General features: G+C 53.6%; 1 protein-coding gene across 8 annotated transcripts in view; it reads left to right on the top strand.

The window, feature by feature from the left end:
• Window positions 1-13334, top strand: part of MSI2 (musashi RNA binding protein 2) — a 376222-nt gene that overhangs the window by 332017 nt on the left and 30871 nt on the right. For 2 of the 8 annotated variants that reach the window (XM_072940167.1, XM_072940166.1), the window contains one exon: window positions 888-2323. The exons of the other annotated variants lie outside the window; for them this stretch is intronic. In XM_072940167.1, the coding sequence (XP_072796268.1) occupies window positions 888-928 (41 nt within the window). In that variant the 3' untranslated portion in view covers window positions 929-2323. Of the gene's footprint in view, window positions 1-887; window positions 2324-13334 lie in introns of those variants that run through there. 8 annotated transcript variants of the gene reach the window in all.

Genomic DNA, 13334 nt, shown 5'->3' on the forward strand with positions numbered 1-13334 from the left:
GACCTATGTCTCTTGCCTCATGCCAGTAAAGAATGCCTTCAGTAGATGTGCCCTTCGGGCCGGGGTGCAGAGGGGTGACTCCCAACTCTGCCCTCTCCTCAACCCTGTCAGGACACTGCTGACCCCTCCCCCTGCTCCCGAGACCCCGTGAGTCACTGACATCAGCGCAGCTGTCTCGTCACCACCAAACTGTTCCAGTGTTTTTTCTTTGTGGTCTTTTTTTTCCATGTCCTCGGTGGTGCACACTTCATCCACATCCCACTGCCTAGTCTCTCTAGTGTTGTGGGTACATCCTGAATCCCATCACAGCCCTTCCTGAATCCATCACCTGTGGGGTGATGCGAGGTAGTGAAGCAGGACCCCAGTCCTGGAGGCTGCCGAGGTCTCGCTCCTGTGTCTTCACCACACCGTGTGTCCTGGGGCCCCTGCAGGAAGGTGCCTCCTCTTCATCCTTCCTGTGAATGGCCATCGGGTATCACATCTGCAGGGTACCTGTGTCCCTGTTTTACCTGTGTGACCTGGGGTTGCAGTCACCCTTCCTGGGCCGCACGGTGGGTATTAAGCAACGCCTGCCTCTGCCCACCTTTAGGCGTCTATGAAAATAAATGAGATGTCTGAGTAAGAAGGCTGGACACTTTCGGGTAATTATCAGAGTAGGAAGTAGTTCTCTTCCAGAAAGACTGAGGGACAACCAGCCGCTGTGGACGTGGCCCCTTCCCAAGCCCACGTGTCCGCTGCGTGCGCCCCGTCCCAGCCCTCAGGTCGGTGTGTGCGCTGGAGTTACTGTGATCCTGATCAGTGCTCTCCCCCGTTCCCTCTCTTTCTCCCTCCTCTGGACTCTCATTTTGGTTTAATCTGTTAATTTCTGTTCTTATTTCGCTTTGCAGACTATTTGCCGATTTCACAAGACATAATTTTTATCAACTAGCTCTTAAAGAGAGGCGTTCCAAATTGGGGTTTGCTACCATTGCTAGAGAGTGGACCCAGTCCTGGCCGGGGCCACCCCAGCTGTCAGTGCCCACTGACACTGTCCTGGCTGCCTGTTTGAACGAGTGCTCTTTTGCTCATTTTTCAATTCTTGGAAAAGACTCATGTCCTCATTGCTTCATTCAGTTTTGTTTTGTTTTGTTTTTAATAATTTTGTTCTCTAGTCCCTTCCCACTTTGCTTCTTGTATGCACTGTGAACACCCCCCACCTTGGCCACTCACCACCCCTCTAGAATGTAACGGGACCAGAGGGAAACGTCTCACAAACTGTGTAGAGCCTCCTCGAGGGAATCTAGGAAGACGCCATCAAATTATTTTAAATAATTACCAAATAGGCTTGTTGGGGCCTTTTGTGGGCGAGCTTTCAAAGTGCTGGTGCCCACGGCGGGTGGAGCTGTGTGACTTGGAGCACCTGTGTTCCATGGTGGATGGTCCCAGAAGTAAACACACACATAACACACAGACTGTTCTGTAAGTACTGATGTGGAAGATGTATCCGGAAGAAAAATGGTATAAGCATTAACTGGTTGTCTTTGTCTTCTGGGGCCAGTCCCTCAGTGACTGTTGCCATAATGATAACACACCTGTCTTCAGAAAGGGCCAGTGGGGTCACCTAGGTGCTGCCACAGCTCAGGCCCTGTAGGTGCTGAGGCTGCCACGCCAGGCCCCTCTTTCCCCAGCATCTCTGCCCTCACCTCCCTGCTCACTGGTCTTGCATTCCCTGCTGGCATCAAGGGCCTCTTGGCCCACCGAGGTAGGAGGGGACGAACACAGAGGGTCTGTCCTGATCAGGTCAGCACTTCTGATGGTCACCCCTAGAAGGGCTGTCTTATCCCATGACCCTGATCCTCCACTTCCCTGCTGTCTTAGATTAATGAAGTACAGCTCAGTTGGGCCCTCAAGGGTCACCCCTTGTTCACGCTCATGGTTTGTGAGAAGTGCCCCGTGTGCTTCCGTTGGATGCATTTGATGTGAGCAGATCCATCCGTTTGAATGTCAGTGTCCTTCAGACCCAGCATGTGTGGTTTGGCTCATCTCATTAAAGATGCTTGCTGCAATCATTGGTTAGTTTCCTTTTATTTTCCCACGGGCCTTTTCACAAGTGCTGTTTTTTGTTTCTTTATAAATCTGCATGGCTTTTTTCCTTCTTTATTTTGTTCTGCTATGAATTGCTTCGCTTTGGTGAACTTGTCCTCGTATGCTTGCCTCCCAGATGGTTCAGCCGTTGTGCGTTTTCTTCGTCTCTGTGAATAGCTCATCTGTGCTTCTACCTCGTGACGTTTTATTTTTACCCCTGTAAGCAACTGAGGTAGAAAAATAAATTGTTTACCACGGACATGCTGTGTGCTGCCGTCTCTCAGCCTGACAGTGTCCTGTTCTCTCTCCAGGGGAGGTGAATGCACTAAGTAACTGGTACCAGTGACAGCCTGGCGCGGTTTCTGCAAGCATGCGCACTCCCCCTGGCTGCCGCCTGTCCCCAGCCCTCGCTGCTTCCTTGCACTCCCTGCACTTGCTCGAGGTGGCCCTGTCCTTGAGCGATGACAGAGCGTTTGCATGCAGTGGCTGCATGGTCCGCCCCCCGACCTCTTCCTCTGACATCACCCCGCCCTCTAGTGAAAATGCCACTGGAACATCTGGAGCCCCTCGCATCTGCATGCCAGGTGTGGGTGTGAGCCCGTGCATGTGCTGGGTGCACCAGCCTATGTGTGGTTTGCACGTGGCTTGCTTTCCTAACGCCCCTGTGCAGTGCAGGCTGGAAGAAGCACCTGTGTTGCTGGACGCGAGGCTAGAAGATCTGATTTCCAGGTCCTGCTGGGTTGCATGACAGCCATGTAACCTTGAGCAAGTGACAGCCCTCTGAGCCCTTGGGATTATGACAGTGCCCAGTGAGTTAGGTTGTTAGAATTAAGTAGGATAATGTGTATATATGGACATGCCTTGTAAATTGGTAAACGCTATACAGTTGGAAGTTTTAGAAATAGTGGGCATTGGTGTTCTTACTCTGTCACTCCCCAGAGCGGTTTTCTCTTCCTCTTCACCCCCAGTGAAGCTGCCTGCTGGAGGATCTGCTGACCAGTAAAAGAAATGATATTGATCCCCAGAGAGTTGCTGGGACTTCTTGCCTCACCCCCTCCTCTTCCCTCCCTCCCCATTTGCTGATCCTCAGGCACTGAATTAGGCACCAGACACCTGGATGTGCATATAGACTCACTCCTTCAAGATGCTCATGGTCCAGCCGAGGAAGAGTGAACCAATACTCAGACCCATTGAGCATCAGGGGACAGGTGCTTAGTTGGAGAAGGGGAATGTCTGTCTGCTATGAGGGGACAAAGACAGGCTGCCAGTCCTGCCTATAGGGACACCAGAACTGGGTCTTGCAAAGTTAAATGAAATCAGTTGGGTAAAAGAAGAGAAGGAAGTATAGTGCAGGCAGAGAAGTGACATGCTTGGACACTGAACTGAGTAGTTTTAAGAAAGAAAGAAAGCACAAATGTAAGAAAACACAAAATAACAATGGCCTAAACAAAATAAGCATTTGTGTTTCTCTCTAGTGTGAACAAAGCCTGGATGTGGCTCCACAGTATTAGAGATCCAGGTTTCTTTTCATGTTCTATCCTCTTAGACGTAAGACTAACTCATAGTCTAAGAAGGCTGCTCAGGCTCCAGCCATTACATAATCATCCCAGAAGAACACACCTCTTCTTGTTTGTTTGTATGTTTGTTTGTTTGGTTGGTCGGTTTTAGGTTTTTTGTGGGGAGGGGGTAATTAGGTTTTTTTTAATGGGGGTACTGGGGGTTGAATCCAGGACCTTGTGCATGCTAAGTGTGCACTCCACCACTGAGCTATGCCCTACCCCCCACCACCTCTTCCCTTTAATAAACACTTCTCAGAAGTCACACATGATATTCCACTTAGACCCCACTGGCCAGACCTTATTCACGTGGCCAGTTTTAGCTGCAAGGGAACCTCAGAAATGTCTTTATTCCAGGTAACTATGTGCCAGCTGAAAACAGGATTCTGGTATTAAGAAGAGTGAAATAGCTTCTAGGGAACACAGTAGTCTCTGCCACAAACCTGAGCAAGGACGCAGTGCAGGGCCCAGGGATTAACCGCAGTTCAGTGTACTGGGGCAGAGTGGGGTTGGGGGGTTTGCAGTGGAGACGAGGCTAGAGAGGGAGGTGGGGCTGAGTCCTGGCAGGCCTTGTGAGTCAGGTTCCAGAATTCACATTTGATCCTCAGAGCATACGAAAAGCCCATAGAGGATTTGAGTTAGAGGTGTGATGTAGTCAGAGTTCCAGAGTGAGTCAGAAGGGGTTTAAAGAGGTAAGGAGGCCAGTGAGGAAACTGAGAGGGAGTTCAAAAGGATACTCCCTTCTTTCTGCTCCCCCGCCTCCTCTCTGCCTCACCTTCTCTGGACTCCATTCTTCTCCCCCTGCCTCGGGGTGGCTGGTGGTCCTTGGGGGGCAGCAGGGTTAATGTAGCCCCAGTCACCAAAAAGTCTCTGAGCCACAGTCTTAGCTACAGACATGGGGCCCTCGGGGCAGCCAGGAGAGTCAGGCTAGCATCCCAGGCTCAGTGCTCACACCTCCCTCCTGGGACGATCGTGTGGGAATGGGCAGTACAGGTCCCAATCGCAGACCCTGGGACTCTGGTCCTAGAAGTGCCAGTTTGTGCTTCTACCTCCTCGACGATGGAAAACAGGCTTCCTCTCAGGTGCTGATGTGGACTGATGAGGACTGGCTTCCTGGAGCTCTGGCTTGAGAAGGATCTTGAGGCCAAGTCTTAACTCAGCAGAAAGGGGGCTGTGGTTGATCTGCGATGCCCGCGCAGTTGCTGGATCCGGGACTCAGGCCCACGTAGCACATACTTTGCCTTCCGTATTCCAGTCTAAGGGTGGATGGTTCTAGGGTGCTGGTTGGTTTTTGATCCGTTTTGTTCCACAGGGAGGGAGGGGGTGTGGCCTGAGGAGAGGTGCTGTAGCTCGGAGGTACCCTGTTCCCTCTGGAGGAGAAGCTGCTAGCCTGTCTCCGGTTGGGGCTGCTGCAGTGCACGCTTCGGTCAGCTTGTCTAGCCTTTGAGCAGAGACCAAGGCTCAGTGGTCCATCTTAGCCTGAGGGCTGCAGCTTGAGTGTGGAAAGCAGAATGAAGAGAGCCTGAATTCTTGGGAGGGGAAGGGGTTTGCCTTAAACCGGATGCCTGGGGAAAGCAGCCTTGGCCCTGGGGAAGGGGCTGCTTCCTGAGCCAGCTCATGCCCAACCTGTCAGTTGTGCCAAGTTTACAACATTTGGAAAGTACTCAGAGTTGCTGATAGCTGCCCACCAAAGGCCCCGACCCCGCCTGCGTGGGTAACCAGGGCCTCTGCGGGGAGCGACTCTGGGGTCCTTCCAGCCCCTACTCGGGAGACCTGCCCTTGCAACCCCACCAGGAGCAGTTCTCAGAGGGAAAGGAGTAAGTCACCCCACACCCAGCCTTCTGTGACTTTGTCAGGGGACATGATTCCGGGGTCACTGTGGTGGAATCGTAGAACCAGTGGTTTGAGATGAGCCCTCACTGGGATGTCAGTTTAATCTCAGGCCTTTCCTCCTGCTTAAGTTTGTGAGGGGCTGTTTCCTCACCCCCTGTCCCAGAAGTGCCCCCACCGGGAAGCCTGGTGGACCCTTGACGTGGTAGGTCCTCAGGTTCTGCCAGTGCTGCCTGGCTCGGTGCTTCCCGCTGGGAACCAGAACGGAGCCCACCCAGTGAGCGATGGCTGGTTCCTCGCTGGTGGGGGAGCCCATCTTGAATTGCCAAGACATAACCATGGACCCCGGCGCCCACAGCGACATGTTTCAGCACTGTAGGCTGCAACACTCCCCTGTGAAGGGGAGCCCCTCCTGACGTGGCAGCCCGCACGCATCTGCTGCACCCCCAGCCCCCTAACCTGCACATCCGTCCAGCCCTGAGCTTCATCTCTAGGGGTTACTCCCTCACAGATTGGATCCACAGGCAGATTTTAAACACAAGGCAGCTCCTCCTGTGGCCACCTGGCCCTCTGGGTACCTAGGGTTTATCCCCTCATTTGAATATTAAAGGCAAGCTTAGTGAGGGCAGTGTACCTGCTGGCTTTAGAAGAAAATGGAGAAGTAAATTTCAACGGAGCACCCAGATCCTGGCCCGAGCTGTGGATGGGCCCGGCTGCCACGCCCCTCCCTTCTCGAGGAGAATCGGGAGCTGACGCTGTTCCCAGATGAAAGCGGAGCTTGGTGCCTAACAGGCATGTGCTAACTGTTTGCGGAAGTGAATTGACGAGATCTGAATCGACAGGCATTGCGGATTTCACTTTTGATCAGGTTCCCTTGCCTCTTGAAGCTCCTCTCTGTGAATAAAGGGAAATGTGACTCTGGGGTGCTGAAGCCGGAGCCCCCGTTCTCAGGCGGGAAGTCAGGAGACTGAGTTCTCACCCCACAGCTTGCCAGGAGAGTGAGGCCACCTCTGGGCCTCAGTTTTCCTATCTGTCCAATGGGGCTGTGGATCCTTGTCCTGTCCCCTTCCGTAAAGTTTGTTGAGAGGGTCACTGGACCAGGCAGGACCTAGCACTCTGGGGAAGGGGAGTAGCCCAGGGGGGTCCTTCACCCGCAGCAGTGAGGGAGGCTGTGGCCGCAGCTTCACACCTCGTTCTCCAAAGCCCGAGGACGGAGCCCACAGACCCTGTCTCCCCTAGCAGTGCCATCCTCATCCCCCGTCACTCCTTCTTGCATACCACTTGGCTCCCAAAGTCCCTAGTAAGCCAGCCAGCAGGGACATAATCACCTCTCTCAAGCCCTTCACTTCTCATTTCTATCAGCAAAAGCAAGTAAAAGGCCGCAGCTTAAGAAACAAAACAACAACAAATTAGAGAGTGTGAGATTATAGGCAGACAGCAGCGCCAGGCCTGAGGGTTAGGCAGCTCCTGCCTCCAGGACAGCCCAGGACAAACCAGAAGGCCAAGGGGGCCCCCATTCCCTCCTCCTCCCGAGGCTGAAAAGAGAGCAGAGTCCCACCCAGAGACATTCTCCCCAAGTCCAGATCAGCTTGGCTCCCCTGTCCCTGGGAGACCCCAACCAATGCACCGCCTGTGCTCCCTGGGCCGTCAGTTGTGGGGGGTAGGGAGGAGCACGAGAGTGCATTCTCGGTGGTGCGCTGGAAAGTACTGTCAGGACCTGCCGCAGGCTAGGTCCTCTCTGGCACCAGGATGTGATCCAGAGCAAGGAAGCAAGGAGGTCAGAGCCTGGAGGCCTCCTGCAAGTGGCTAATGTTTCCCTAGGTGGTCTGACTGGTGTGCATTGTGAGCGAGAGGCAAGGGGAGTCACTGATTTTGCCTGGAAAGCTTTCAGGAAAGGGCACCATGTGAATTGGGTTTTGAAGTTCAAATAGAAGTTTACCAGGCAACCGAGGAAGGAAGACTATTCCACATCAGGGGACCAACAGGTGTAATGGCTTGAAAGCATTATGTGTCTTCCCTCCCATGCAGTCCTGCCTCCGCTGATTCTGTGGCCCCATCTGGGCAGACACTGTCTCATAACCTGGGCCGGGACAGCTAGACCACAGATTTTGACCTTGGGAAGCTGATGCCACCTCTTTGCAGACCCAGGGAATCACAGGCAGACGCTTTGTGTACCAGGGATGCTGGAACACAGAGTTATCAGCACCTAGTGCTTCGCAACCCTGCCCTAGATGCCGGGGACACAGTGGTCCACCAGCGAGACATGCCCCTGCCTGATAAGGCGCATGTTGGAACAGAGAGAGAGCAGGAGTCCACTCGGATGGAAGGATCCCCAGAGGCTGGGCCCTTCCGGAGAAGCTGAGAGGAGCTGGACAAGTCCAAGGGCAGGGTTCCAGGATCCACGTCCACCACCGTGCTCACCACATCCCAGGCCTTCCCTGAGCCCCTGCGAGCCCCTCGCCTCCTGCTGTCACATGACCCACCCAAGTTAAAACTTGCGCTTCAGATAAAATGGACCCTTATCGCTCACAAGCAAATTATAAATGTTATCTATTAAAGCCCTTTGGATGTGAAATGTCATGTGAATTAATAGGATTTTTGAATAGGAAGCCTACGCTACTTTTATTACCTTGGGCAATAATAATAAAAATAGAAATAAAAATTACGATTCCACTTACCGAGAGCTTCCCCAGTGCCAGATAACGGGGCTCCGGTGCTGCGATCTCATTGAGTTTCACTGCAGCCCTACAAGGAGGTCGTTAACCGCGCTTACGGGGTGGGAGGGGAGTGGATGTACGTACCCTGTCTTGGGTTGCACAGCCAGTGGGTGTGGGAGGTGGGCTTTTTGCCACCTGGCTTTTAGCACATCGTGCACTGTTTCCTTTAACCTTTCTGGACCTCGAGTCCTTCACCTGTTAAATGGGGCTAGTAACGTCTTCCCGGTGGGGTGCCAAGAGGGCTCACCGAGACGATGGTGTGGAAAGATGGCTTCTTGGCTGTTACCATCACCAGTGTAATGGTTTTCCCATCATTTTCCCATCATCTCATCTATTGTAAAAGGTAAGGAAACGAAGGCACAGAGAAGGTTCCACCCTTCACCTTTTCACCTCAGGATGGAGTACAGTGGCAGGGTCTGATGGCTGTGAAAATTTTTCATTATTTCTGTACTGGTTGGTAAATAGCTACCTTGAGCCCCTAGAGTGCCTCCCACCGCCCCCCCCCACCAGGGTCAACCCTACGACCCCCTGACCACCCCATGGTCCACCAATCAGTGCCCAATTCAACACCTAAGAGAGCCTATCAGAAGTCAAAAAGTGATGGAGTCTGCGTTTTCGGGGAAGGGAACTTGAGATCGCAGATGTTCATTTACTCACTGAGCTAGTGATGGGACCAAGGTGGGAGCCTGGGGCCTTTCAGCAAGTCTTGTTGTGCTCAAGACTTCGGCATTTGCTGTCCTGGTCCTCAGAGGTCGGTGCTATGGGGCTGGTGTTTGGAATTGGCCAGAGCCCTCTCAAAGGCCAATAAAGGATGAAGCGGGGGGAAGCAGACAGAGTGGGAAGGCCCAAGAGTTAAACAGCTCAGCAAGAGAGAGACTATGAGGATGCCAGATGTTGACTCTTTAAGTGCCAGTTGGACATCTGAAATTTTGAGAGCAGGGAGAAGTGTGAAAAGCCATCTGCACAGTGAGCTCTAGAAAGACCTACAGTCAGAGCAGTGGTTTGTCCTGACACCCACTGGTGGTCGGTGGGAGAGTGGTATGTTCCCAACACGCGCCTTAGAAGGCAGGGGCGTGTCTCGCTGCTGGTGGACCACTGTGCGCCCGGCATCTTGGGCAGGGCTGTGATGCAGCATGTACTGATAACTCTGTGTTGAATGTGCAAAGGGTGGATGGGTGGAGGAGGAACGGACAGGTACAAGAGAGTCGGGGGTCCGGGGAGAGGAGAGAGAGCTCCTCCTGCTCAAAAGCAGAAACTGCCGTTTTATGAGTGAGCAGGGAAAAGAGGTGCAGGAGGGAAGGAGAAACTCTCAAAATAGTTTGCTATGTCCCCTTAGAAACTGCGGTCTGAAGTGCCTTCCCTTTGAAGGTCTTGGTCTTGGCTCGGACAGGCTCATGTTTGTTCTGTGGGCACATAGGTGTCCCTGGGTTATCCAGGACCACAGACTGCTGGCACAGAGCAGCAAGGATGGCTTCGCAGGGAACTCCCTGTGGCCATTCTCGCCCTTGCTAGAAGGACAGTGATGCCGAACAAAGTGCCCTCTGAGGGCCAGGAGCCAGTGCAGGCACTTGTAATGTGTCAGCCAGTCCTGATGCTGGTCTTCTGGCCAGCACTGCAGAGAAACCTTGCCTTGTCCCCAAGGCCCCAGGTGGTCGGACAAAGGATGAGCAAAGCTGGAACTCTCTAGGGCTCAGGCAAGGATTTGCCCCAACTTGATGGGTCCTAACTGAAAAGAATATTGAGGGATCTCTGTCTTGGTCACGTGTGCCAGGGCCTAGCTTGGTGAATTGAATGGAGTTGGGGAGCCCTTTGAGGGCGAGGTCAAGATCATAGCCATGGGAATACCTCCATTCCCTTTGCTTTTGTTTCCTGGGTCTTGGAGGAAAGAATTTGTTGGAATGGCCACTGGAAGCACTCCACCGTCCCATAGGACTGAGTCTTCTGACCCTCTCCAAGCAGGATGTGCTGTAGCCACAGCCAGGCCTTGAGCTCAGCTATGAGAAGACCCTAAAGCGCACACTTAGAGGCCCAGCTACAAGCTCAGTGGGTCCGAGGCAGGGCCCCCTTCTCCCTGGCCGGGTGAGCCACAGCTCCCCTTCAGCCCGAGGTCCTGCTTCTCACTAGCCAGTTTCCCCTCCTTCCCAGGGCGCTGGTTTGTGTGCAGCCTGGTCCCACAGATGGAGCCCCCTTTCCCACCAGGGGCTAGTGGCTGGAAGCTCTGAGGCAGGGAATGTGTGTGTTTAGCTCACCGCGATGTCCGCAGTGCTTCTTAGAACGGTGCCTGTCATGGAGCAGGTGCTCAGTGAGTGAGTGTTGAGCAGATGAGGAGTGAGAACTGGTCTGGAATTAGAAGGGCTCCGACGTAGGTCTCTGCGGAAGTTCTAGGTGAGCGAGGGGACCAAGGCCCCTGACTGTCTGTCGCAAGGTAGGAAGGCCCCTGGAGAAGGATGCCCGGCGAGGGACCCCAGGGAGAGCCCTCTGCTTCCCACCTCCCAAAAGAGCCCAGGAGCCCAGCACGCAGCGCCTAAGGCCAGGCAACTCTGCACGCCTCCCGCCCTCGATTCCACACTCTGAGCTGGGAGTCAGGCCGGGTTGGGACCAAAGCCCATTCCCGGGCTGCAGAAGCAGTCGCCAAGGAGGTGGTCAGAAGAGGCAAAGCGGGGGTAGGCGTGGCCGCACCCCTCTTGTGGGGCTCAGGGCTCGGTGATGGCAGGCGCTTTCTTTTGCTCCCTACGCACCTGAGTTGGAAGAATCTACAGGCAAGTGCGCACAGCCTCCGCTTCTGGCCCGGCGCCCTGGCTCTGCGCCCGCATCTTCTGGGAACTCGCTTGTCGTTTCTAAAGGCAGCTCCCTGACTTCTCTCCTCATGCGTCCACAACCCCTTTTATCCAAACGGAGGCTCTCTGACAACCAAACTATAAACCTCACAGAGGTTCCACGTGGCCGTTGTATCTTGCCTTTCTCCCCACTGAAGCATCTAGAGTTACTTACTTTTTTTTTAATTAAGCTAAATAGCAATTGATTTAAAAGTGACGTAGGGCAGTTTTTGTGCTGTTCCACCGCTGTGGGTGCCAACACCCTTGGGGCTGTTGACCCCGGAGCCTCTCATCTTCCTTAGGTAAGCGGGGAGATGGGGGACCAGGTCCGAACTGCAGCCCCTTCCCCACCCCTTCTCCAAGCGAGCGGCCTGGCCTTCTCTCTGGCCTCTCTGCCTCCCTCTCCAGGGGACATTAGCCAGGTCCCAAGTGACTCATTTTCCCAGCAGAGGGTGAGTCTTTCCAGCCCACACTCTCTCCAGCAGCCCTGCCCCAGCAGCAGGTCGCAGCCCTCGCCTCTGTCCGGCGTCTCCGTGGGAATGACACCGTGAGTGTCCTCAGAGAATGTCAGGTTTGCTCCTGAAATGGTGATCAGACTCCTATTTTGAATGCCAGGAACTCAAAGTGGGGTTTGTTTTTTGTTTTTCCAAATGAACATATACCAGCTTCCTTCGCAGCAGAATTTCACAGTCAGAGCATGTCACTGTGCCCTTTGGTTCCCCATCGCCCCTGCTCTTCAGGCCTTCTGTTCTGATCTGCACCCCCGGGTCCTCCCGCTCCAGAAGTGCGTCATCCAACTTTCCCCTCCTCACCCGCTTGCAGCCTCCACTCTGTTTCTCTGCACAGGCGACAAAGCTATGGGTTGCCCTTAAGAGAACTAGCCCTGTCCCACCAGGCAGTCCTGCCTAGGAGGTGCAGAGGGTCCTAGGCCAGCCAGAATGACAGATGGTGGCATTGCTGAACTTTTCTAGGACATGTTTCCTACATTCTGGGTGATAATTTCTTCTTTAGGATGCTGATGTTTTAGTGTTTGATTCAGTAAAGCGATGTTGGGTTTAAGCCAAGACTGAACCATCCATAGAAATTGCTGGTGGGGGAGCTGCAGGGCGTGCCTGGAAAGGGGGCGGAGAGTGCTTTAAGCAAGCACAACTAGGGAAAACTGTCTTTCCTAATGGACATTTGGGATCCTAATGCACAATGTGAGTGTTTTATAAGATTCCCCTCAAAAATCACAGCCCTATTGGAAGCATAAGGAAACTCAGAATTCACTCATCCAGGGTCACAGAACTAATTAGTGACCAAGCCAGAACCCTGTCCCAGGCGATTCACTCCCAGGCCGCATCTTCTCCTACCAGGAAGGAGAGAGGATGCAAAGGAGGAGGCGGGTGACCTAGAACCCCGCAGCAGACAGGACAGCAGGACCCTTCAGCGTTCACTAAAAACCACGGACACCCCAAGGCTTCCTCTAAATCGATGATTCTGTGCCTCTCCGGTGCATCAGAATCACCTGGAAGGTCTTTAAAATGTGGAGTCGCGGGCCCCACCTGATCCTTTGTGTGTTGTTAAAGCTCCCTCAGCCAGGGTAGAGACCCCCTGCTGTGAAGGACGGTCACAAGAATCAGATTGACCACTGCATTCTCAGGAGGGTGTTTCCTTCCAAGTGGGTGGCGGAGTGATAGACTGTGCAGATGTGTGCTGCGATCTAACTTTTCTAAATTTTTGAAAGCCTTTCAAACAAAGTTTCTCACCCTTGGCTGCGCACTGGGATCACCGAGGGAGTGTTTAAAGATCCCCCATCCAGGCTGCACCCCAGACCAGAGAAATCAGAATCTCTAGGGCTGGGACCCAGGCCTCAAGCATTTGTGAAAGTTCCCCGGGTGGTCCAGGGAGCAGCCAGGAGTGGGGAATCGGTCCATTAGAGCAGGTGCTCTTGTTGGCCAGAGCCTGGTGCCTCCTCCTAGGTTAACGATGCTCCTGGTCTGTTTCTGTGGGCATTTGAGTGTGTGGTCCCTGGGGTGGAGGGTCACGGGAGTAGAGACAGCTAAACACGCGGGCAGCGCTGCCTTTCAGCTGCAGCTTCCCCAGAGCCGTACCTCCCAGCCCTGGCTCTCACCCACCACCTCAGGGTATCCTGACCATCGTCAGCTGATGCTCCATGAGGCTCGTCTGCAGGGCAGACTCTGGGCTAGGTCCACAGTGGGTCCTCAGTCCCCGCCCTAGAAGAATTTGCCACCCAGCAAGAGGAATAAGATGTACACGTGAAAATAACTGTTTAGGTGAGACTGAAACCGGTAAGTGCCACAGAAGCAGAAAAGGAGTAGATTTGGTGTCATATAATTCTCAAAAAAACC

The sequence above is a fragment of the Vicugna pacos genome, chromosome 16 (assembly GCF_048564905.1).
Source record: "Vicugna pacos chromosome 16, VicPac4, whole genome shotgun sequence".
Classification (NCBI taxonomy): Eukaryota; Metazoa; Chordata; class Mammalia; order Artiodactyla; family Camelidae; genus Vicugna; species Vicugna pacos.